This window comes from Aureococcus anophagefferens (genome assembly GCF_000186865.1).
Source record: "Aureococcus anophagefferens unplaced genomic scaffold AURANscaffold_10, whole genome shotgun sequence".
NCBI lineage: Eukaryota > Pelagophyceae > Pelagomonadales > Pelagomonadaceae > Aureococcus > Aureococcus anophagefferens.
In genome coordinates this window covers 137,492-161,618 of record NW_008705570.1, presented here as the reverse complement: position 1 = coordinate 161,618, position 24,127 = coordinate 137,492, and the positions used below count along the sequence as shown (strand labels likewise).

The following is a 24,127-nucleotide window of genomic DNA, read 5'->3' as shown; positions in this document are numbered from 1 at the left end:
TCACTGCCACTGGCGCTCGACTAATCACCACCGCCGTCGTCGCGTGCGCGCGCCGGCGCCAGCCATCGTTGCACGAGCCACGCGTAAATAAGCATGTCCATCACCATCACCGGCGCCGCCGGCTTCCTGGGCCAGCGGCTAGCCAACGTGCTCGCGCGGCGCGGCGAGCGCGTCGTCATGTGCGACCTCGTGGAGCCCGCCGCGGTGCCGGCGAACGGCACCTTCATCCAGGGCGACCTCGAGGCCACGCTCGACGCGGCCATCACGGCGGACACAAAGGCCGTCGTGCACCTCGCGGCCGTCGTGAGCTCCGGCGCGGAGCTCGACTTCGACCTGGGCTACGGCGTCAACGTCGCCGGGCTGACGAAGCTGCTGGAGCGCTGCCGGTCCGCGCCGGCGCGGCCGCCGACGGTGCTCTTCACGTCGTCGCTCGCCGTCTTCGGCGCGACGCCCTTCGCGACGGACGAGTCGCCGACGACGCCGGCGTCGAGCTACGGCACGCAAAAGGCCATCGGCGAGCTGCTCGTCAACGATTATTCAAGAAAGGGCTTCATCGACGGCCGCACGCTGCGCCTGCCGACCATTAGCGTGCGGCCGGGCGCGCCGAACAAGGCCGCGTCGGGGTTCGCGAGCGGGATTCTCCGGGAGCCGCTGAGCGGCGTCCGCGCGATGTGCCCGCTGGATCCCTCGTCCGTGCTCTGGCTCGCGAGCCCGGACAGTGCCGTCCGCGCCCTGGTGCACGGGCTCTATGTCGACGGCGACGCCTTTGGGGACTACCGCTGCGTGAACGCGCCGGGCATCTCCGTGTCGATCGACGATATGCTCGCGAGTTTGGAGCGGCACGGCGGCGACCGGTCCCTCGTGGACTTCGTGCCGGACCCGCACGTCGCGGCCATCGTCGGGTCCTGGCCGTCGCACTTCGACGTGTCCAAGGCGACGGCGATGGGCTTCCCCGCGGCCGACGACATCGACGCGGCCGTCGCGAGCCACGTCGAGCGGGAGCTGCTCGGGGTCGTCGGGTAATCGTGGTGATGGACCGTCCGCGGCTCGCGCCGGGAGGTCCGTGAGCTTACAGACTAGGAGGAGGGGGAGCGCCGCGCGGCGGGGGTGGGGTCGAAAGTAGGGACTCGACGATGTTTTTGGAGTGCGCGGTGCCGGGGGTCTAGGCGCCCCAGGTCTGGTTGTTGGCGGCCGGGTCCCAGCCCGCGTTGGGCGCGTTGCCGTCCCAGTTCTGGGCCGGCGCGGCGTCGGGCGCGGCGGGGGGCATCGGCGGCGCGCCGAAGCCCGCCTCGGGCGCGGCGGGCGCGGCGAAGCCCTCCATGGCGCCGGGCTCGGAGTAGGGCTGCTCCTTCGGGGGCGCCTCGGCGCCGGCCCACTGCTGGGCGCCGCCCTCCTGCTCGGCCGCGAAGGCCTGGGCCTCGTCGGCCTTCTCGAGCTCCTCGGGGTCGCGGTAGAAGAAGAGGTCGACGGGCACGTCCCAGGGCGCGTGGCGGGCCACCGTGCCGCGCATGCGGAGCATCTCGCGGGCGAGGAGCCAGTAGAGGAGGCCGATGGAGAGCTTGCCCTTGTTGTTCGACGGGATCGCGACGTCGACGTGCTGGCACGGCGAGTCCGAGTCGCAGAACGCGATGACGGGCAGGTTCACGTAGGAGGCCTCCTTGACGGCCTGGGAGTCCGTGCGCGGGTCCGTGATGACGAGGATGCGCGGCTCCTTGAACTGCTTCGTGATCTGGTTCGTGAACGTGCCCGGCGTGAACCGGCCCGCGATCGACGCCGCGCCCGTGTACTGCGCGAATTTGAGGACCGCGCGCTGGCCGTAGGGGCGCGCCGAGATGGCGATGATGTCCTGGGGGTTCTCGATGGCCGTGAGCACGCGGGCCGCGAGCATGAGCTTCTCCCACGTCTTGCCCACGTTGATGATGTGGATGCCGTCCTGGCGGCGGCGCCAGATGTACTCCTCCATCATGTGGTCGCTGTTGCGCGTGCCGATGTGGCACTGGGCGCTCAGCATCTTCTGGATGTCCTCCTCCTTGGGCGCGAGGATCGACATGGTGGCGAGGGCTGTCGTGCAAAGTGCGGGGACTCGGCGATTTGGCGGAGGGCGTCGCTCTGCCTCGAGCTCCTCCCAACCTAACCCTAGCCTCGCCGGGGGTCCGAGAACGCGCTGCGAGCGCGCGTCGCCGTCGTCGCGCGGCGCCGGAGATGTCTGGCGGGTCCCAGGCCCATGTCCGGCTTCTTGCGCTTCGCCTCGGCGGCGCGGAGGGCGTCGTCGACGTCCGGCGCGCGCTTGGCCGGCGTCCGCGCGGTCCGCGCCCGCGCGCGGGCCGCCGACGACGGCCGACGTCCGGACGGGCGGCGGCGGGGGCTTGTCCGGCTTGTCGAGCTTCCAGTTCGGCAGCTTCTTCTGCATCGTGGCCGGCTTCTTGTTGAACTTGAGCGTCTTCTGCGACGGCACGGCCGTCGGCCCGTCGCGTCGCCGACGCGCTGGCACGCTCGGCTGGATGGCCGGAGCCGTGCATCGGCATCAACGTCACGGGGACGATCCCGGTCGGCACCGCCGAGGAGGTGGGCCACCACTGCTCCCAGACGCTGGGCGCCTTCCGCAAGCTCGCCGCGGGCAACGGCGTGGCGTACCTCTTCGGGTCGCTCTACTGCTGCACGGACAGCTCCCCGTCGTGGGCCAACCTCCTGGGCGGCCAGACGTGCGCGGTCCAGGGCGTGTGGGTCCTCGACCCCGATCAGGAGCCCGCCCCGAGTTGGGCGCACCTGGCGCGCAGCCCGCGTCCCGACGCGCGCGCGGAGCGTTCCGACGTGAAGAATTAGGCGACGGCAACAATTCGATTCGCAGAGCTTGCCCAAAAGTTGTCTCACTCGTCGGCTCCGGACGCCGCGGCGCAGCTCGTCGGCAACAGTCGGCTTGCCTCCTTGGGAGCGTCGATTGGGAGCGTCGACACCTCGGGAGCATGTCCGTGCGGCCGCCCAATTGGCGTCCGCCGCCGCCGCCGCCGCGCCAGCGGCCAAAGACGCAAAAATCGCGGAGCAAGCAAAACATCGTCACGGAGACCTGGGCCGAGGCGAGCGCCGCCGTGGAGACCGTGGAGCCGCCGCCCGTCGACGCGCCGGACACGGACGAGGCCCGAGCCGCGCTGCTGGGCGACGCGGAGACGCGCGAGAGCGGCGGCTCCGCGGCGGGGTCGGCGTCGACGGCCGACACCGCGGCCGTGCCGCGCGACGCGGACCTGTCGGCGCGCAGCAGCGCGGCGGAGGAGCCCGCCGCGGAGCCGTCCGCCTGCGCGGCCGCGACGGAGGCGCCGCCGGAGCCCGCGGACGAGCCCTCGGACGACGCGGACGAGCCGGCGCCGGCCGCAGAAGCGACGGAAGCGGCGGCGACGCCCGCGGCGGGAGCGCCGATTTTCGAAGCGGCGCCCGTGGTGGCGGAGGCGGTGGCGGACGCGCTGGAGCCGATTTTGGAAGAAGCCGCGGCGGAGCCGGTTTTCGCAGCGGAAGCCGCGGCGGAGCCCGCGGCCGAAGAAGCGACGACGACTGTAACTTCAGAGCCCGTCGTCGCCGCATCGGAGCCCGTCGCGACAGAAGCACCGGAGCCCGTCGTGGAAGAGTCGCCCGTCGTCATCGCGCCGCCGCCGGAGCCCGTCGTCGTCGCCGCTCCGCCGGCGATTTTGGAAGACGCGCGGGTGTCGGAGGACGAGGCGCCGCCGCCGCCGCCGCCGCCGCCGCTCCAGACCTCGACCCCCCCGACTCAGAGGCGCGCGAAGCTCCGCCGCGGCAGCTGCCCCGCGTTCCTCGAGAGCTCGCGGTCCATGGACGAGGGCGAGGCCGTCGCGCCCTTCGGCGAGGAGCGCGAGCGGACGACGGCGGCGATCCTCATCCAGAGCGAGGGCCGGCGGCGGCTCGCGGCGCTCGACGCGCGCGCGCGCCGCCGCGACGTGCGCGCGCGCGCGACGGAGGTGCTCGCGGCGACGCTGCGCGTGCAGTGCGCGTCGCGGCGCGTGACGAGCCTCCAGCGGCGGCGGCGCCTCGAGGAGCACCGGCGCGCGCAAGCCACGGTCGTCGCCCAGAGCGCCTTCCGGGGCGCGCTGGCCCGGCGCCGCGCGGTGGCGGCGGCCGCGGACCGCGACGACGTCGCCGCGCGCGCGTCCGTCGCCGTCAACGAGGCGCACCTCGAGGCCGAGGTCGTCACCGTGCGCCGCGTCGCGCGCGGCGGCAACTCGGCGCAGCAGCAGCGGCGCCGCGGGCGGCTGAGCGCGCTGCTGCGGCGCGTCGTGCCCGGCGGGCGGCCGGCGCCGGAGCCGGCGATCCCGACGGCCGAGGTCGCGATCCCGGAGGCGCCGCTCTTCGCGGACGTCGCGCGCGTCGAGTCGTTCCGCTTCGACCGCGACGGCTCCATCTCGGCCTTCCCCATCGCTCTGGCCGTGCCCGTCGCCGGCGGCCCCGCGCCCGCGCCGCGGCCATCCGCGCCGCGGCCGTCGGCGCCGCCCGTGCCGTCCGCGCCGCCGCCGCCGCCGCTGACGCCCGCGGATCGCGACGAGGAGGTCGGCCGCGTGCTGTCCGCGCTCGAAAGTTCGCCGCCGCCGCCGCCCCAGGCGACGCCGCCGAGGCAGCGCGCGCCGCCGCCCGCGCCGCCGCCGCCCGCGCCGGGCCGGCCCCTCGACGAGGGCCGCGCGGCGACGCTCGCGCTACTGGCGTCGAACTCGGGCGCCGTCGCCGCGCGGCGCGGCGCCGTCGCGCTCCTGGGCGACAGCGTCGCCGCCGCGGGCGTCGCGGACGACGCCGCGGGCGTCGGGGCCCTGCTCGCGCTCGTGCGGCCGCTCTACGACGAGGACGTGTCCGTCCGCGTGGAAGCGGTGCGCTGCGCGGCGCTGTTGGGGTCCCTGGACCTGGCCCACTTCGCCATGGACGACGAGGCGCCGCCCGTGCGGCGGCGCGTCCTCGCCGCGCTCGCCGAGGACGGCGCCTTCGAGGCCGGCGTGCTCCGCGACGCCGCGACGGCGCTCCGGCGCCGGTTTTCGCTCGCGGTGTCGCTCATGAAGGCGCTCGAGGACGTGAGCCTGGAGGAGGGCGTGCTGTTGGGCGTCGCGGCGAAGCTGCGCGGCACGCTCCTCGCGCTGCCGGCGCGCCGGCCCGCGCTGTTGGCCGCGCCGCTCGAGAAGGGCATGCAGGCGCAGCGGTCCGAGAGCGTCCGCGAGGCGCTCGTGGCCGTCGCGGGCGAGCTCCGCGCCGTCGACAGCCTGCGGCGCATCGCTATTTTCGACAGCTCGACGGCCGTGCGGCGCCGGGCCGTCGACGCGCTCGGCGCGAACGGCGCGCTCTCGGAATTGCGGGAGCTGGTCTTTTCGGGCGACGACGACGCGGGCATCCGCGGCGAGGCGCTCCACTGGATGGCGCGGCTGGACGATTTAGACGGCATCTGCCGCCGGGGCTTCAACGACCGCAACGCGGAGCTGCGGGCGTCGGCCGCGCGGCTGCTGGGGGATGTGGCGGTGAGGAGGTCGCAAGGCAGCACAGCACAAACCGCGGACGCGCTCGCGGCGGCGACGGAGCTCCCCTGCGGCGCGCCGGCCATGCCCGAGCGCGTCGATGACGTCCAGTATCTCCCCTTCGACGCCGTGCCGCGCTGCGGGCCCTGGTACGGTGCGGCCGTCGACGCGCTGCGGACCGCGGCGCGGCGCGACGGCAACGTCGGCGTCCGCGCGGCGGCTTTGGCCCAGCTCGCGCGGCTGCGGGCCGTGCCCGAGCTCGCCGTCGGCCTGAGCGACGCCCACGCGCCGACGCGGCTGCGCGTCATCGCCGCGCTGGGGAGCCTCGGGGCCCACGCGGAGGAGCACCGCTGCGTCGGTCCGCTCGAGCGGGCCCTGGCGTCCGACGGCGACGCGAAAAATCGGGGCGCGGCGCTCGAGTGCCTGGGGGAGCTCGGCGACCCGGCGGAGGCGCTGGACCGCGTCGCGACGCGCGACGGCGACGTCGACAACCGCCTCCGGGCCGTCGCGTGGCTGGGCACTTTGGGGCGCGCGAAGACGCTGCGGTGCGTTTGTTTGGTCGACGGCGGGCCCGCCGTGCGGTCGCTGGCCGCGGCGACGCTCGGCGAGGTCTTCCGGCGGCAGAACTTCGCGGGCCCGGAGGTCGCGGCGCTCAAGGCGGCGCTCGCGGTGCGCCTCGGCGACGCGGAGCGCGCCGTGCGGAAAGCGGCGGCGGCGGCTTTGGACTCCGTGAGCCGCGAGCGGCGCTGGCGCGACGTCGTCCAGGGCGACGCGGGCGACTGCGGGCGCTTGCTGCTGGTGCCCGGGCCCAAGGCGACGGCCGTGTTGGTGTCCGTGCTCTGCGACGCGCGCGACCTGGAGGACCGGGGGCGAGCCGCGGACGCGCTCGGCGACCGCGACGACTGCCCGAAATTGGTCGTCGACGCGCTCTGCGCGTCCGCGGGCGCCGTCGCCGCGCTGCCGGCGGCCCTGCGCCTGGCGGCGCTGCGGGCGCTGCGCAAGCAGGCGGGCAAGTACGACGGGTCCGCGCGGGAGCTCGACGCCGCGCTCACGGCGGCGCTCGACGACGCGGACCACGCGGACGCGCGCGTCGCGGCGGCGGACGTCGTCGGCGCGACGGCCTGCGGCGGGGCGTGCCTGAAGCGGGGGCTGCTGCGCCTCGTGGCGCGCGACCCGTCGCCGGACGTCCGCGCCGCGTGCGCGTTCAATTTGAGGCCCTTCGGCACCGACGAGGCCGCGGGCCGCGCGCTCCTGGGCGCGCTGGGCGACAAGGACGTGTCGACGCGCGACGCCGCGGCGCAGAGCTTCGGTGGGTTCGTCGACGCGCCCTTCAAGCGCGACCTGGCCCGGTCCGTCGCCGCGCGGTTGCGCGCGAAGCCGGGCACGCTCGCGGGAGGGCCCGCGGACGCCGCGGACTGCCGCGCGTACGAGCGCGTCGTGCGCGCCGCGGCGGCGCGCGCGCTCGGCGCGCTCCAGGAGGACGACCTGGCCGTGGACGCGCTCCACGACGCTTTGCGCCTCGACCGCGAGCCTTTGGTGAAAAGGGCGGCGTGCGCAGCGCTCGGGTGTCTGCGGCACCCGCGGTCCCTCAAGCCCCTCCTCGCCCCCCTGCGCGACAAGAAGGACGCGACGCTGGCCGAGGCCGCGCGGGCGGCGCTGGAAGGGTTGGACTACGCGAAGCTGCCGGCGATCAAGCGCGACGAGCGCGTGCTCCTCCACGGGCCCATCTTCAAGCGCAAGCAGAAGCTCTGGACCCAGCTCAAGGCGCTGGTGCTCACGGACGCGCCGCGGCTCTTTTACGTGGACGCGGACTCTTTGAAGTGCAAGGACTGCGACCTGCGGACGCTCGAGGTCGACGCGCCGGAGTCGAAGCGCGCGGCGACCAAGGACCTGGCCATCGTCGTGCCGGGCCAGGGCCGCGTGCGCGTGTCGCTGCTCTTCGGGCTCGCGCGGGACTGGACGAGGGCCGCGGGCGACGCGCTCGCGGCCCTCGCGACGCCGCCGTCGCCCCACGTCGTCGTCACGCCGCCGCCCGCGTCGTACCGCGCGCCGTCGCGGCGCCTCGACGCGCCGGACGACGACGGCGACGGCGACGACGCCGCGCGGCGCCACTCGTCGCCGCGCGCGCGGCCGCCGCCGCCGCCGCCGGGCCCGCCGCCGGACGACGTCGTCCGCGCGTCCCACGACCGGCACTCCGTCGTCGTCGCCCGGAGCCAGGCCATCGTCGACGAGGGCGCGCCGCCCATCCGGGACGTCGTGCCCATGAGACGAGGATGGAACTAAGTTTTACGTCGCGAGCTACCTAGCGGTGGTGCGTGCCTATGGTTGTCCAAGGTCGAACGCGCGTCGATAAAGCGAGGCGAGCGCGGTTCGGTGTCTCTCTCCTCGGAGTCCTATTTCAACAGTTTCGGTCGTCATGGTCTCTCAGATCTTAACCATATTTTGGTCTCGTCCTTGGAGTTGCTGCGAGGAGATATTGGACACGGGGGGGCGCGATCATCGTCACAACAGCGCGCCGGTGCCTACGATCGTAAAGAGTCGGGCGTGCGCCACGTCAAGCGAGCGGGCGAACGAGGCTACGGTAGTCTCCTTGGATTTGTAGACGAGTTTTTGTCTTCATTCGATTCAGGGCAAAGAACATGTGTTTCGTCATCGGAAGTAACGAAAGCGCCGTCGGACGCCGCGTTCGCGCCAGATTACTTTTCGAGGTCCGCGAGCATCGTCTTGGTCTCATTGAGGCCCTGTGCGGCTGCGAGCGTGAGCCATCTTCTCGCCTCGTCCAGGTCCTGAGAGCAACCTTCTCCAGTCCAGTAGGCGAGTCCAAGATTTTTCTGGGCCACTGCTTGACCCCTGTCCGCGGCCATCCGAAACAGCTGCACCGCCTTCTTCTTGTCCAGCTTGAACTCTCCGGTCATGTACATGAGTCCAAGACTGTTCATCGCGTCCGTGTCCCCGAGCTCGACGGCGCGCTTGTAAATCTTCGCCGCCTTCTTAGCAGACTTCACGAGGCCGTAGTCTCCGTTACGGTAACTGCCCGCCAAATGAGTAATTGCTTCGGGAACGAGCCGCTCGGCGTTTCGTCGAATCATCGCCAGTTCATCCACTTCCCACGGCGCGCGACAGAGAGGACACGCTTGTTTGACGGTCTTTTTAAAGCACGACAGGCAAATCCTCCGGCAGCAACAAGCACGAACATGAAGATTTTCATTCACGTCCCAGTCCTCGAGGCAGAAAGGGCACCGCGACCCGTACCGCGCCGACTCCGGCTCCGGCTTCGGGTTCGCCTCGCGAAGCGCGCGGGCGGCCTCGTGCTCGGCGGCGATACGAGCGCGGACCTCGTCGGCGTGCGAACGCGGCGCGGGGCCGTATACGACCTGCTGCGGGGGCGACGGCGGCGCTTCCGCCCGCGCCTCCTCCGCCGCCCGCTCGTCCCGGATCTTCTTGCACGCCTTCCGGTGGCCCCGATCGCGCCAATCGACCTTTTGACAGGCGACCGAGCAATATTGCGTTGTTCCACAGGGGCACGGGAGCTTTGACTTGGCGCCGCAGATCGTGCAGGTGAGACGGGCCCGTGCTTCCTTCGCCCGGGCTTTCCGTTGCTCGTATTCTAACTTCTTGGCGGCGAGCGCCGGGTCCTTGAATGCGGGGTCCATCGACTTGCTCCTCCTCGTCGAGATCGGTGCAGATCTGCCACTGATCGCCGTCGCCGAGTCTCGGGCCTCCTACGCCGTAGGCTACGGCCTCCTAGGCCTCCGCCCGAGACTCGCCACGCGGCGGCGTGGCGGTACTCGGCGCCCTGTGGCGCGGTGCCCCCTCCTCCTGCAAAGTTCCGAAGCCCTCCTCACAGCCGCGAGCGCGCCGCGCCGCGGCCGAGAACTTTCACATTTAGAAATTCGCGCCGTCCCAGCCCTCGGGGACGTCGCGCGTGTGCTTGTACTTGCAGTTCATGCCGGCCTGGCAGACGCCCGTCAGGACGAAGAAGCGGCAGGGCTGCTCCTTGCGCATGGAGGTCATGAGCCAGGCCGCGGGGCTCTTGATCTTGTGCTGCATGCGGATGAGCGTGTCGATGAGATCCTTGACCTTGCCGCGCGGGAAGCGGCCGATCATGATGAGCTTCTCGACGAAATCCTTGGCGTGTTCGTCGTCCATGCGCTCGATCATGGGCCGGAGGCCCGGGTTGTCGATGCCGATGCTCTCGAGGTAGAGGTCCATCTCCGTCTTCGGCCGCGCGGGCGCGGGCGGCGGCGGCGGCGCGCGGTGCGCGCGCGGCGGCGGTCCGGCGCCGCCGCCGCCGCGGTACGGCGACGGCGGCCGGTCGCGGTACGGGCGGGCCTCGCCGCGCCGCGGCGACCGCGACCGCGACCGACGCCGCGGCTCGGCCCGCCGCGGCGACCGCGACCGGCGGCGCCGGCTGTCCGAGCGCCGCCGCGGCGACCGGCTCCGCCGCGGGCCGTAGCCGTCGTCCGGATCGCGGCGCCGCGGCGGCGGCGACCGGCTCCGCCGCCGCGGACTGCGCCGGTCGTCGCGGCGCCGCGGCGCGGACCGCGACCGCGACCGCTCGTCGCGCCGCCGGAAGCCCTCGTTCCGGCTGTAACTGAGCGAGCGGCTGCGCGGCCGCCAGCGCTGCGGGCTCCGCGCGCGCTCGCGGCCGAACTCGTCCATGTGTGAGAGCGCGTTTGCGATTGCCAGAGCTTGACTGGCCACACTCTCCTACGGCACCTTGAAGTCAAGAACCCAGGTTTTTCGCATCGATGGACGTCTATGGACGAGGGCTGCTCCCTCTTCCGGCCATGGAGATGGGAGTGAGGATCTGCGAGTGACGATGAGGCTCGCGTGCTTCTTCTTGAGTGGAGCGACGAGGCTCGTCCTCTTCGGCGCGCTCCTGCCGCGCTTCACCGACGCCGACGACGACGATGGCGTCCCGGCCTGCGCGTGCGACTACTACGACGCAACGATGACTGACATGGAATTCTGCTCGGTGCAGGAGAGCTCCGGCATCTCCTGCTACGCTTTGCCGACCTCGGGCTCCTGCGATTACGGCGGCACGGTCTGCGCGATCGCGGCGCCGACGCCGGCGCCGACGGCGGCGCCGACGCCGCGGCCGACGGCTCGGTGCGCGACCGTCAGATTCGCCGAGCGCGTCGTGTCGACGGTCGGCGACCAGCCCGAGCACGTCGTCGCGCACGACATCGACGGCGACGGCGACCTCGACGTCCTCGCGGCGGATTGGTTCGACGACGCCGTGTCCTGGTACGAGAACGACGGCGCCGAGTCGTTCTCCGCGCGCGTCGTCACGACGTCGGCGGACTACGTGCGCGCCGCCGTGGCCGCCGACATCGACGGCGACGGCGACGTCGACCTCGCGTCGGCGTCGGGCATCGACCAGAAGGTCGCGTGGTACGAGAACGACGGCGCCCAGTCGTTCGCGGAGCGCGTCATCACGACGTTGGCCGACGGCGCGGCGGACCTCGTCGCGGTCGACGTCGACGGCGACGGCGACGTCGACGTCGTGTCCGCGTCGAACGACGACCACGAGGTCGAGTGGTACGAGAACGACGGCGGCTTTAGTCGGACGTTCCTGATCGACTACTGGTTGGACGAGGCGTGCGCCGTCTCCGCGGCCGACGTCGACGGCGACGGCGACCTGGACGTCGTCGCGGCCGGGTGCGCGACGAGCGGCGTCGGCTCCGTCTACTGGTACGAGAGCTACGCGGCGCAGTCCTGGGTCTCCCGTCGGGTCAGCCAGAGCAGCTCGCCGCGCGCGGTCTTCGCGATCGACGTCGACTCCGACGGCTCCATGGACCTGCTCGTCGCCGACCGCTTCGATGACAGCATCGTGTGGAGAGAGAACGACGGCTCGCAGTCGTTCGAAGGACGTGTCATCACGACGCTCGCGGACACTGCCTTGTCCGTCTTCGCGATCGACGTCGACGGCGACGGCGACGTCGACGTCCTGTCGGCGTCCCTCAACGACGACACGATCGCGGGGTACGAGAACGACGGGGCCCAGTCCTTTACCGAGCAAATCATCACGACGCTGGCGGACGGCGCCCGCTCCGTCTTCGCGGCCGACGTCGACGGCGACGGCGACGTCGACGCGCTCGCGGCGTCGCGCTACGACTCCACGGTCGCGTGGTACGAGAACGACTGCGGCGCGCCGTCGCCGCCGACGCCGCAGCCGACGCCGCAGCCGACGCTCGACTGCGCGAGCGCGTCCTTCGCCGCGCGCCAGATCGACGGAGCCGCGGACGGCGCCGAGTCCGTCTTCGCGACGGACGTCGACGGCGACGGCAACGTCGACGTGCTGTCGGCGTCATTCGAGGACGACACGGTCGCCTGGTACGAGAACGATGGGCGGGAATCGTTCGCGACGCGCGTCGTCACGACGCTCGCGTCGCAGGCGGCCTGCGTCGTCGTGGCCGACGTCGACGGCGACGGCGACGCGGACGTCGTCGAGGCGAACAAGTTGGGCCCCGATACGGTCGCGTGGTACGAAAACGACGGGGCGCAGTCGTTCACGAAACGTTCCCTTTCGACCACGGTGGACGCGTACTCCGTCGTCGCGGTCGACGTCGACGGCGACGGCGACATCGACGTCGTGTCCGCGGCCTTGGCGTCGAGCGTTGTTGCGTGGCACGAGAACGAGGGGTCCGGGGCCTTCACCGAGCGCGTCGTCTCGAACGTATTGGGTCCCCGGAGCGTCTTCGCGACGGACGTCGACGACGACGGCAACGTCGACGTCCTCGTCGCGGCGCAGTACGGCGACGCCGTCGAGCTTTGGACGCGTACCGCCGCCTCCTCCGACCTCTTCAACGGGTTAACCATCACGACGACGGTCTTCGACCCCACGAGCGTCTTTGCGATCGACGTCGACGGCGACGGCGACGTGGACGTGCTGTCGGCGTCCATGTCAGACGACACGCTCGCGTGGTACGAGAACGACGGGTCCCAGTCCTTCACGATGCACCCGTTCATAAAGACGAATCAGGCGCACTGGGTCTTCGCCATCGACATCGACGGGGACTCGGACGTCGATGTTGCGGACGCGGCGTTCGACGACCACCCCGGATGGAACGAGAACGACGGGTCCCAGTCGTTCGCTCACCACGTCATCGACTCGACCACGTCCAACACCATCCAGGTCTTCGCGACCGATGTGGATCTCGACGGCGACGTGGACATCCTCGCCGCGTCTTGGGAGAGCGACTCGATCACCTGGTACGAAAACTCGTGCGTCGCCGACGCCACCGCCGCGCCCGAGCCCGAGCCCACGGCGGAGCCCACGCCGGAGCCCACGGCCGGTCCCGCGCCGGAGCCCACGGCGCCGCCCACGGCCGGTCCAACGCCGGAGCCCACGGCGCAGCCCACGGCGCAGCCCACGGCCGGTCCAACGCCGGAGCCCACGGCGCAGCCCACGGCCGGTCCCAAGCCGGAGCCCTCGCCGGAGCCCACGGCCGGTCCCAAGCCGGAGCCCACGACCGCTCCCTCGTCGACGCCGTCGCGGTCGCCGTCCTCGAACACTCCCTCGTCGGCGCCGTCCTCGAACGCTCCCTCGTCGGCGCCGTCGCGGTCGCCGTCCTCGGAGGCGCCCTCGTCGCGGCTCCCGACCTCCGGAGCTCCCTCGCCGCTGCCGTCGCCGCTGCCGTCGCCGCTCCCCACGCCGCTCCCCGAGGCCGAGGAGGCACTCGTCGCCGTCGAGACGGACGTGGCAACGCAGACGAGCCGCGTCGTCGCCGCGAGCACGGCCGTCGCGACCGTGGGCGCGCTGTCGGCGAGCGGCGCGACGGCGTCGACGTCGACGTCGTTCTCCTTCGCGTCCGCGGCCCCCGGGGGCGGGCCCGGGAACCCCGCGCTGCGCCTGCTGCTCGTGCCGTCCGCGGCGCTCGAGCTCGCGTCGGCCTGGCAGGCTTTGCGGCCCCCGGACCGGCGGCGGCGCCTCGCGGCGAGCTCGGGCGACGCGTGCCGCGTCGAGTACTACGAGCGCATCTGTGCCGAAACCAAATCTTCAACCCGACTTCAATATGAGCGTATTCGAACGTTTTGACACAAGCTCTTCGGCTGAGCTTCGAGAACTCGACGAGAGCGATCGATCCGTCCAAAAATCAGCCGAATCGACGTCGATTTGACCGAGCTAGAGAATTCTCAAGTTTGGTCAGGACCACCCAAACCAGTGGTTGGTTTCGGCACAGGAGCGCATGCTGTCCTGCTTCCTCGTCGTCGCGCCCGTGGCGGCCATGCGGCTCCAGGCCGTCGCCGCGCTCCGCTGGACGCGGCTGCTGCGGTTCCTCGAGATCGCCGCGCGGACGCCGCGGAAGGCGTCGGCGCTGCTGCGGCGGTCCGTCGTCGCCGAGGCCCTGCGCGACGGGAGGCGCGCGCGGCTCCTGCGGTCGAACAACCTCGTCAACGCGGCCGTCGTCGGTTTTATGTTCGCCGCGGCCGTCGGCGCGCTCTCCCTGGACCGGGCGGACGCGGCCTACGGCGCGGGCGCGACGTCCTGCGACGATTTGGAGGCCGCGGCGACGGGCCTGCGGGCCGCGACGCACGCGCTCGCCGCGGCGGGCCTCGCGGCCGCGGCGCTGCCCATCCTCGGCGCGCGCGGCGGCATCGTCGGGGCGCTGAAGGCCGACGCGGCGGGCACGCTGGCCGTCTTCGCGTGCGGGCTCCTCGCCGCGGCCGGCGTCGTTTTGGCGGCGCTCGGGGGCGCCGCGCCGCGCGACGCGTTCGCGTTCTACCGCTTCGCGCTCTACGGCGGCTGCCTCGCGCCGCTCCTGCTCTCGGCCTCGGCCGCCGCGGTCGACGCCTTCGCGCGGAGCCGGCGGGGGCGCGCGCTGCGCGCCTCTCTCTCCGGGTCCAAGCTGCGGCAGAAGGACGACGCGCCGGGCGTGGAGTTGAAGAGTCCCGGGGGCGCCGCGGCGCGCCGCGGCGACCTCGACGACATCCTACGCGACGCCTCAACCGCGGAGCTCTTCGCCAAGTTCCTGGCCCAGCAGTACTGCCTCGAGAATTTGGTCTTCTGGCGATTGGTAGCCGCGCTGCCGCCGGGCGACGCCGTCGGCTTCGGCGACGCGGACCGCATCTTCGGCGAGTTCCTCGATCCCCGGACGGCGACGCTCCAGGTCAACGTGCCCGCGTCCATGGTCGCGCGCGTGCGCGACGCGCTCGCGGCGTCGTCCAAGGGCCGCGCCGTGCCCAGGGAGCCCATCGCCGCGTGCGCCCGCGAGTGCCGCCACCTCATGGAGACGGACTCGCTGCCCCGCTTCAAGAAGTGGGGGCCCTACGTGGCCTTCCTCGACGACGGCGTCGCGCGCGCCGCGGGGCCGGGCATCGGCGACGAGTGGGCCGAGCTCCTCGCGGTCTACGACGGCGAACCCGCCGCGTTCGCCACGGAGAACCCGCTCCAGGAGGCGGCCTCGACGCGGCCGAGCGACGCGTCGAAGCGCCTCGGCGAGCAGCGCAAGAGCCCGTCGCCCGCGCACCGCGACGCGCGCCGCACGAGCGACTGGGCGTCCGCGTCGTCCGTCGCCGCGCGGCCGTCGAGCACGCCCCGGGCCGCGCCCGCGAAGGTCGAGCCGCCGCGCCGCACGTCCCAGGAGTGGATCCTCCCGCCGCCAGACGCGTGACGTAACGTGGGTTTGGTGTCACGTGTTGAGGTCAACTTGAAGAGGCAGTCTTGAGGCAATGGATGGTCCTATCGCCTGACACGGAGTAGCACCGATGGCTGAAGAGCTCGCGCTGCTGGCGCACTACCGCTACGTGTTCACCGACCGCGATGCGCTGCGCGATGCCGCGCCACCCGCGACGCTGCAAAACACGCCGCCGCGCGACGCGCCGCTCGTCTGCGCGCCCTGCCGGCCGCGCCGGGCCGCCACGCGCCAGGAGCGCAAGGCCGCCAAGGCGAGCATCCGCAAGCTCCGCGGCGACGCCGGCGCGGGCGACGCGCTGCGGCGCGCGGGCATGTGCGCGCACTGGATGGCGGGCAAGTCGCGGTACTGCAACTTCGCGCCGCCCGAGGGCCTCCGCTACTGCCGGCACCACGACCCGGACCTCGCCGGCGACCTGGCGCGCGTGCCCTGCCCCGTCGACGGCAGCCACACGGTGCTCCGGAGCCAGCTCGAGGCCCACGTGAAGATCTGCGCGACGAAGACCGACGCGGACCGACAAAGACAGCAGGCCTGGTTCCGCGAGGGCGTCAACGGCGGCGGCGCCGGCGCGCTCGGCGACGTCGACGCGCCGCCGCGGCCGACGCGGGCGCTGCTCGCCGCGCTCGGCGCCTTCGAGGCGCAGCGCTGCGGCGCGCGGCCGTCCGCGGCCGCGACGAAGCGGCAGCGCCACGCGATCCAGGGCGACCTCATCGTCGAGGCCGCGGCGCGGGAGATCCCGGATCTGTTCGCGGACCGCGCGGCCGTCGTCGATCTCGGCGCGGGCAAGGGCGGCCTCGCCGCGCGCGTCCGCGCCGCGTACCCGGGCGACGCCGTCGTCTGCGTCGAGCGCGAGGCGCGGCGCCACAAGCGCGACGGCGACATGCGCGAGGTCGGCGCCTTCGCGCGCGTGCGCGGCGACCTGGCGGACGTCGACCTGGCGAGGGTGGACGCGCTCGGGACTTTGGCGGTGGTGGGGGTCGCGAAGCACCTGTGCGGCTCGGCGTCGGATTTGGCGCTGAAGGCGCTCGACTCGCTGCCGCCGGGGACCTGGCGCGGCCTCGCGCTGGCGACGTGCTGCCACCACCGCTGCGACTGGTCCTCCTACGTCGGCCGCGACTACTTTTGCGTGGCGGTCGACGGCGGCAACGCGGCGGAATTCGCAAAGGTCGCGCGCTGGGCCGCCTGGGCGACGATGGAGGACCCGGACGCCGCGCCGGCGAGTCGCGACCGGTCGGGCCACGACCGGCCGCCAGCGTCGGACCCGGACGAGGCCCTCGCGGGGCTCGGCTGGCGCGAGAAGCGCGACGTCGGCCGCCGGTGCAAGCAGCTCATCGACGAGGGCCGCATCGACTTCCTCGCGCGGCGCGGCCTCGCGCGCGCGGCCCGCGTCCACTACTGCGACGCGGCCCTCTCGCCCGAGAACAACCTCATCGTCGCCGACGGCTCCGCCGCGCCGGTCCGCGCGGAGCCCGTCAAGGACGACGTCAATGACGTCGCCGCGCGGAGCTGGTGCCACTGCGCGTGTTCCTAGCTTGCTTACACGCCGCCTTGGGCACTAGCAGAGGCGGTTGGCGGCCTCGAAGACCTCCGCGAGCGTCGCGGCCTGGACGGGCGACGCAGTGCCGCCGACGGTCAGCGTCGAGCCGTGCACCTTGTCGAGCGCGAGGACCGCGCCCTTCTTGAGCGCCTTGGCCGCGGCCGGGTACGCGCGCTCGAAGTCGAGGAACGGGCTGAGCTCGCTGGGGACGAAGTCGTCGCGGTACTGCGCGTCGGGCCCGAAGAGCGCCGCGCGGTACTTGTTGGACAGGTCGCAGAGCGACACGGCGGTGTCGAGGTCGCACTTCTGGAGGAACGCGCCGAGGCCGCCCGCGGCGGCGGCGGCCGCGAAGACCTTGCCGCCCTTGTTGTCGACGCGGAGCGCGACGCCGCCAGCGCCGTCGCCGGAGAGCGCGATCTTGCAGCCCGCGTCGAACGCGTACCAGAGCGTCGGGAGGCACGTCTTCGCGTCGAGCACGTTCTTCGCGTGCGCGCTCACCTCGAACCTGCGGGGCGCGCGCGATTGTTTGTGTGGCGGGAGGTCCCGCGCGCGCGCGATTGTGCGTGGCGATCCAACGATTTGGGCGAGTTTTTTGTGGATATGCAAAGGTGCAGCTCCCGCGCTGCCGCGCGCGACGTCTCGGCGTCGTCGAGGCCGTCGATGGAGCAGCTTGCGACTCCGGCAGGCATGACTGTGGAGTTGCGGCGTTTGGTGGGAGCGATTAAACGCGAGCGTGGGCACGAGCGACGGCGCGGGCGACGGGCCGGCGGACGGCGATGTGTGTTCTGGCAGGCCGGCTCGAGCTCGAGCTTCGCAGACGCCTCGCCCCTCGCGCAAGATATGGTCTGCACTGCCCCGCGAGCTAGCAGCCCCGCGAGCTTCACAAACGTCGACGTCGCGTCGTCTGGATCTTGCGGAACGAACGTTCAAAAGCGCCCCATGTCGTTCACGAAGAAGAAGAAGGCGACGAACTTCGACGACCTCGTCAAGGTCGTCCTCGAGACGGCCTTCCGCGAGATCGATCTCGACGGCGACGGCACGCTGGACTCCGAGGAGCTCAAGGCCGTGGGCTTCTCCATCGAGGTCATGCAGCGCTTCGACACGAACCGCGACGGGAAGCTCGACCAGAGCGAGTTCGTCGACGCCCTGAGCGCCGCCGTGTCGACCAAGTCCGACCCCGACGCCGCCAACAAGATCGTGTCCGAATCCGTGCAGCTCGTGACGCGCGTGCTCAAGGACCGGCACAAGAAGGACGCCGCCGCCTCGCAGGAGCTCACCGCCGCCGCCAAGGCCGCGGCCAAGGAGCTCGCGGCGGCGAAAGCCGAGCTCGGCGCGCTCGCCGAGGGCAAGGCGGCCATGGCGCGGGAGCTCGCGGCGTCGAAATCCGAGGCCTCCGCCGCGAACGCGAAGATCGCCAAGCTCATGGCGTCGGACTGCAAGGGCGCCGCGCCCTGCGCGCCGGCGCCCGTCGCCGCGCCGGCGGCGCCCGCCGCCGCGGCGCCCAGCGACGCCGCGGAGTTCGGCTTCCTCGTCCGCACGGGCGCGCTCCTCGCCCTCGGCGGCTGCTTCCTCGTCGCCGCCCAGAGCATGGGCGTGCTCGACGAGGCGGGCCTCGTCGCGATGGGCCTGCCGCCGCCCGCGGCGACCTTGCTCGCCGCCTTCGGCCCGAGCTGTCCTGCGTGCCCGCCCTGCAAGCTCTTCGGCCGCGGCCGCCGTTGAGGGCCGCGCCCCGCGCGCGCCCGCGCTCCGCCCCGGGACTGGGGCGGCGCCGACTTACGACCGAATAGCGCTCCTCGGAAGCATCCTACTGCTTCTCGACCTTGGGCCACTTGTTCTTGTCGGGCCAGAGGATGCCCTTGTCGCCGCGGACGTCGTATTTCCCCGTGAGCCCGAAGGGCCCGCCCTTGGGCGAGAAGTCCACGGTGATCGTGTCGCCGTAGACGAGCGCGGGCAGCTCGAAGCTCGCGGGCTCGCCGCGGCCGCCGCCGCCGGTGACCTTCGCGAGGCGGTAGATGCCGACCTGCGTCTCGAGGAGCGCCACCTCGCGGAAGCCGCCGGGGTGGTTCGGGTCCGTGTAGCGCCCGATGAACGGGCTCTCCATGCCCTGCTCGAAGGCCTCGGGCACCGCGACCTCGCCGGGCGTCGACCGCCGCGTGAGCTTGAACTTTTGCGCGGCCTGGTAGAGCGGCTTCAGCGAATTCGCCGTCGCCTTGACCTCCTCGTCGGCGACGGCCGGCGCGGGGAGGAGAGCAGCGGCGGCGGCGGCGCCGCCGAGCTTGGGGGCCGCCGCGAGGGCGCCGCGGCGCGTCACGCGCAGCGCGCTCGCGCAGGCCGCCAAGGCGAGGAGTTTGAGGAGTAGGGCGGGCATCGTCTGCAGCACAGGTGCGCGCTTGTCGCAGCGGCGGTGTTTCGGCGGTGCTGCTGCGGCTGCGGCGCGTCGCACTGCCTGCTGACGGCGCTTCAATGGCCTCGATGTCCACAAGCTGAGGTCTGCCTCGCCGATTCAATCGACGGGCACTTCATTTTAAAGCGTGAGCGCACCAATAGCGTCGGTCGGGGCGCAACAAGAAGTGCAGAAGCCATGGTCTCCGTCCTCGTCGTGGGCGGCGGCGGCCGCGAGCACGCCATCGTGACGGCGCTCGCTCGGAGCGACAAGGTGGAGAAGATCTACGCCGCGCCGGGCAACGGCGGCACGGCGAGCATGGGCGGCAAGGTCATGAACGTGTCCGTCGCCGAGGCCGACGTCGCGGCCTTCGCCGTGAAGAAGCAGGTCGCCCTCGTCGTCGTCGGGCCCGAGGCGCCCCTCGTCGCCGGCGTCTGCGACGACTGCCGCGCACTCGGCGTCGCGACGTTCGGCCCGAGCGCGGCGGCCGCGGAGATCGAGGCGTCCAAGGCGTGGTCCAAGGCGTTCATGACGCGCCGGGGCCTCAAGACGGCGCGCTTCGAGACCTTCGCGAGCTCGGAGAAGGCCAAGGCGCGGGCCTACGTCGAGCGCTGCGGCTTCGACGTCGTCGTCAAGGCGTCGGGCCTCGCCGCGGGCAAGGGCGTCCTCGTGCCGCCCGCGGGCGACCGCGCCGCGGCGCTCGCGGCCGTCGACGAGATGTTCGGCGACCACGGCTTCGGCGCCGCCGGCGACACGGTGGTCATCGAGGAGCAGATGAGCGGGCCCGAGATCTCGCTGCTGGCCTTCTGCGACGGCGAGACGTGCGCGTGCATGCCGCCCGCGCAGGACCACAAGCGCGCGCTCGACGGCGACCGGGGCCTCAACACGGGGGGCATGGGTGCCTACGCGCCGTCGCCCCAGATCTCCGCCGCCCAGCTCGCCGAGGCCCAGGCCGTCATGGCGAAGGCCGTCGCGGGCCTCAAGGCCGAGGGCCGGCCGTTCGTCGGCTGCCTCTACGGCGGCTTCATGCTCACGGAGTCCGGGCCGAGCCTCCTCGAGTTCAACGCGCGCTTCGGCGACCCGGAGACGCAGGTCGTGCTGCCCTTGCTCGAGAGCGACTGCTTCGAGGTCATGATGGCGTGCGCGACGGGCCGGCTGGCGGAGCTGCCGCCCGTGCGCTGGGCCGACGCCGTCGCGGCGACGGTCGTCGTCGCCGCCGGGGGCTACCCGCGGTCCTACGCCAAGGGCCTGGCCATGTCCGGCGTCCGCGACGCGGACCGGCTCCCGGGCGTCACGGTCTTCCACGCGGGCACGAAGCTGCAGGACGGCGCGTTGGTCACGTCCGGCGGCCGCGTCGTCGCCGTCAGCGCCGTCGCGCCGGAGCTCAAGGGGGCCCTGCGCGCCGCCTACGCCGGCGCCGCCAAGGTCCGCTTCGCGGGCGCGCGCTACCGCGGCGACATCGCGCGGCGGTGTTTGGACGCGCCGCTGAAGATCGGCGTCCTCGGGTCGACGCGCGGGTCGTCGCTGCAGCCGCTGCTCGACGCCCTGGGCACCGACGCCTTCCCCAACGCCGAGTTGGTGTGCGTGCTCTCGAACAAGGCCGACTCGGGTATCCTGGAGCGCTGCGCGGCGAAATGCGGCAACCGCGTCCACGTCAAGGCGCCCCCGGCGTCGTCGGGCACCAAGGAGGAGAAGCGCGCGGCCTACGACGCGCTGCTCACGGCGGCCTTCGACGAGGCGGGCGTCGAGCTCGTGCTCTGCGTCGGCTGGATGAAGATCCTGTCGCCGGAATTCGTCGCCGCGTGGCGCGGCCGCTGCTTCAACGTGCACCCGAGCCTGCTGCCCGACTTCGCCGGCGGCATGGATCTGGAGGTCCACGCGGCCGTGCTCGCGGCGCAGAAGGCCGAGACGGGCTGCACGGTGCACCTCGTCACCGACGACGTCGACGGCGGCGCCGTCGTCGTCCAGAAGGTCTGCGCCGTCGAGGCCGCGGACGCGCCCGAGGACCTGAAGAAGCGCGTCCAGGCCCTCGAGGGGCCCGCCCTGCTCGCCGCCGCCGCCGCCTTCCAGCGCGGCGACGCGGGCGCGCGCTTCGCGCCGCGCGCGGCGCCGCGCGCGGACGACGCGGCCGCGGCGCCCGCGGCGCCGCTGACGTACCGCGCGGCGGGCGTCGACATCGACGCGGGCAACGCCCTCGTGGACCGCATCAAGCCTCTGGCCAAGGCGACGGCGATCCCCGGCTGCGAGGGGTCGCTCGGCGGCTTCGGCGCCTTATTCGACCTGAAGAAGGCGGGCTTCGGCCCCGCGGCGGACCCGGACGACGCGGGCGAGGACGTGCTCCTCGTGTCGGGCACGGACGGCGTCGGCACGAAGCTGCGGCTCGCCCAGGCGGGCAACGAGCTCGCCGACGGCGTCAACTACGACGGCGCGATCGGCGTCGACCTCGTCGCCATGTGCGTCAACGACATCGTCACGACGGGCGCGAAGCCCCTCTTCTTCCTCGACTACTACGCGACGGGCAGTTTGGACGTGGGCCGCTGCGGCGATTTGGTCGCCGGCGTCGCCGACGGCTGCGCGAAGAGCGGCTGCGCGCTCGTCGGCGGCGAGACCGCGGAGATGCCGGGCCTCTACGGCGCGGGCGACTACGACGTCGCGGGCTTCGCCGTGGGCGCTTTACGGCGCAAGGACATGCTCCCCAAGTGCGGCCGCATGGCGCCGGGCGACCAGTTGGTCGCCGTCGCGTCGTCGGGCGTCCACGCGAACGGCTTCTCGCTGGTCCGCAAGGCGCTCCAGCGCGAGGCCGACGCCAAGGCCGCGGGCGACGCGACCGCGCTGTTGAGCGCGTCGGCGGCGTCGCTCAACGCCGCGGCGCCCGAGTACGTCGGGAGCCTCGCGGACGCGCTCCTCGCGCCGACGCGGCTCTACGCGTCGACGATCGCGGCGCTGAGCGGCGTGGAGCTGCTCGGCGCGGCGCACATCACGGGCGGCGGCCTCACGGAGAACCTGCCCCGCTGCCTCCCGGACCACCTCGCCGCGGAGTGCGCGCCCTTCGCGCTGCCGCCGCTCTTCAAGTGGCTCCGGGCCGCGTGCGGCGGCCTGCCCGACGACGAGATGCTCCGCACCTTCAACTGCGGCGTCGGCCTCGTGCTCGTGCTCAAGCCCGGCGACGTCGACAAGGCCGTCGCCATGCTCGGCGCCGCGGGCGAGACGGGCGTCTTCAAGCTCGGCGCGCTGGTCAACAAGACGCCCGCGAACCCGGGCTGCGTCGTCACGGGGGCCCTCGCCTAGCAAGGACGACGATCCGCGCGCTACTAAGAGACGTGCGCCTCGGTTTTTTTTCGGTGTGTTTTCGAGTGCGCGTCGTCCGGCGCGTCCGGACGCGTACGGAGGCGTCCGACGTCCGTTCGAGCCGGCGGACGCGGTCTTCCGTCGAGAGATTTGGGCGGTCCTTGATCGACAGGCAGCATGTTTGCAGCCCGCGCAGCCTCCCGTGTCGTCGCCCCGGCGCTCCGCGCGCCCGTCCGCCGGATGGGCGGCCACGACGCCGCGGAAGCCGCCGTCGAGATGTCCAAGTGGGTCAAGTACTCCTACGGCGCGCTCGCCTTCAGCGGCACGCTCGGCACCTGTGCGCCGCCCCGGAGCCCCGCGCGGCGCCCCCCGCGCTCACCCCGCCCCCCACCGCGCAGACGTCGTCATCACGGAGCTCAACCACCTCGCGCACCCGCACGAAAGCCACACCCCGGCCATGTCGTCCGCGCGCCGCGTCGAAACCTTCCGCCTCGGCCCGGACCGGATCGGACCCGCTCGCGGCGCGCCGCCCCCCGTCCCCGTCTCGCGCGACGACTCAATGTGCCGCGCCCCGCAGGCACCTCAAGATCCGCGCCAAGCCCTACCCGTGGTCCTGCCCGGACTGCAACCTGTTCGACAGCGCGTGCTGGAAGGCGTGCAAGGAGAAGTAGGCGACAGCCGGCGCGGAGAGCCGAGGCGCGCCGGCCGGCGCTGCCCCTCCGCACGGACCGACCCTGCTTAAAGCCCCAGTTTCCCTTTAGAGCTCGTAGGGCCAGAGGCGCCGGCCCGCGCCGGAGCCCGTGTAGGCGCGCTCCTCGGCCGGGAGCCGCGCGAGCGCGTCCCGGAGCGGCGCGTCGACGACGCCTTTCATGCGCTTCGTCGCGACGTAGTCCGCGACCTGGGCCGGGTCCGCGGACCAGCGCGCCGACTCTCTAGCGAACGGCGGCGCGGTCCGCTCGTAGACGGAGACGAAGTGGCCGATGAGCCGCACGTAGTAGTCCTATACCAAGGTGTCCCCCGCCGCTGAAGAAGATCGGACGCCGGCGCGCGCGGCGAAGGCCGGGTGGTCGTCGAAGATGCCCGTTTCCCGCGCGGCCCAGAAGTGGAGGCGCATCCACACCCGGCAGTCGTCGAGCTGGAAGTGGTCGCCCCACTCGCTCGGGTCGCGCTTCGGCGAATGCCACGCGGCGAAGTGGGCGGAGGACCGGTCGTGGGGCGTCTCGAACTCGTGGCCGCGGCTCGCGAACGGGCACACGGCCCGCGTCTTCCGCTCCTCGGTCCAGACCGGGCCGCCGCCCATCTTCTCGAAGATCCAGTTCGCGAAGCGCTGGCCGTGGGGGTCGCCGTGGTCGCGGATGAACGGGTCCAGCTGCGGGTCCGCGAAGGCCTACGATCGCGCGTTTCGCGGCCTCGAAATCGCGCGCCGGCGCGCGCCTTCTCGTAGAACTTCGTCGTGAACGCGAGGAGCTTGGGCAACCCGACCTCGGCCGCGAGCGCGGCCGTCGCCGCGTTGGCCCGATGGGACTGGTTCACGACGTTGAGCGGGACGCGTTTCGGCGCGGCGCCGCCGGCGGCGACGGCGCGCGTGCCGTCGCGCTCGGCGCTGATGTCGGGGTCGTGCTCCATGCGCTGCAGCGCCGCCGTCGCCAGCACGTTCGACGCCGCCTTGCCGTTGGAGGCGCGGCGCGGCGACGCCGCCTTGCCGCTCGTACGCAGCGACGCGAGCATGTTCGCGGTCGGGCTTCTCGTCGGCTAGGGATGGCTAGGGATGCGGGGCAGCGTC

The 24,127-nt window shown here is 72.8% G+C and overlaps 7 protein-coding genes across 7 annotated transcripts; 5 read left to right on the top strand and 2 right to left on the bottom strand.

The window, feature by feature from the left end:
* Positions 1-93: 93 nt before the first annotated feature.
* On the top strand, positions 94-1,023 carry AURANDRAFT_27131 (hypothetical protein; the record flags this gene model as incomplete). The annotated part of the gene is made up of 1 exon (XM_009039223.1): positions 94-1,023. One exon carries the CDS (start codon positions 94-96, stop codon positions 1,021-1,023), a length of 930 nt encoding a protein of 309 aa, XP_009037471.1.
* A 364-nt stretch (positions 1,024-1,387) lies between these two features.
* AURANDRAFT_4875 (hypothetical protein) lies at positions 1,388-2,044 on the bottom strand (the record flags this gene model as incomplete). The annotated part of the gene is made up of 1 exon (XM_009038934.1): positions 1,388-2,044. A coding segment is annotated over one exon (657 nt), but the record flags the coding sequence as incomplete, so codon positions are not given.
* A 919-nt stretch (positions 2,045-2,963) lies between these two features.
* Positions 2,964-7,791, top strand: AURANDRAFT_71674 (expressed protein; the record flags this gene model as incomplete). The annotated part of the gene is made up of 1 exon (XM_009039224.1): positions 2,964-7,791. The coding sequence occupies one exon, from the start codon at positions 2,964-2,966 to the stop codon at positions 7,776-7,778; it is 4,815 nt and encodes a 1,604-aa protein (XP_009037472.1).
* A 2,526-nt stretch (positions 7,792-10,317) lies between these two features.
* AURANDRAFT_64347 (hypothetical protein) lies at positions 10,318-16,667 on the top strand (the record flags this gene model as incomplete). Its single annotated transcript, XM_009039225.1, has 3 exons — positions 10,318-13,461; positions 13,685-15,058; positions 15,222-16,667. The coding sequence occupies 3 exons, from the start codon at positions 10,318-10,320 to the stop codon at positions 16,665-16,667; spliced, it is 5,964 nt and encodes a 1,987-aa protein (XP_009037473.1).
* A 945-nt stretch (positions 16,668-17,612) lies between these two features.
* AURANDRAFT_64346 (hypothetical protein) lies at positions 17,613-18,392 on the top strand (the record flags this gene model as incomplete). The annotated part of the gene is made up of 1 exon (XM_009039226.1): positions 17,613-18,392. One exon carries the CDS (start codon positions 17,613-17,615, stop codon positions 18,390-18,392), a length of 780 nt encoding a protein of 259 aa, XP_009037474.1.
* An 862-nt stretch (positions 18,393-19,254) lies between these two features.
* AURANDRAFT_64345 (hypothetical protein) lies at positions 19,255-23,015 on the top strand (the record flags this gene model as incomplete). The annotated part of the gene is made up of 4 exons (XM_009039227.1): positions 19,255-22,323; positions 22,621-22,681; positions 22,743-22,806; positions 22,922-23,015. 4 exons carry the CDS (start codon positions 19,255-19,257, stop codon positions 23,013-23,015), a joined length of 3,288 nt encoding a protein of 1,095 aa, XP_009037475.1.
* A 329-nt stretch (positions 23,016-23,344) lies between these two features.
* On the bottom strand, positions 23,345-24,072 carry AURANDRAFT_64344 (hypothetical protein; the record flags this gene model as incomplete). The annotated part of the gene is made up of 2 exons (XM_009038956.1): positions 23,345-23,731; positions 23,827-24,072. 2 exons carry the CDS (start codon positions 24,070-24,072, stop codon positions 23,345-23,347), a joined length of 633 nt encoding a protein of 210 aa, XP_009037204.1.
* Positions 24,073-24,127: the final 55 nt, after the last annotated feature.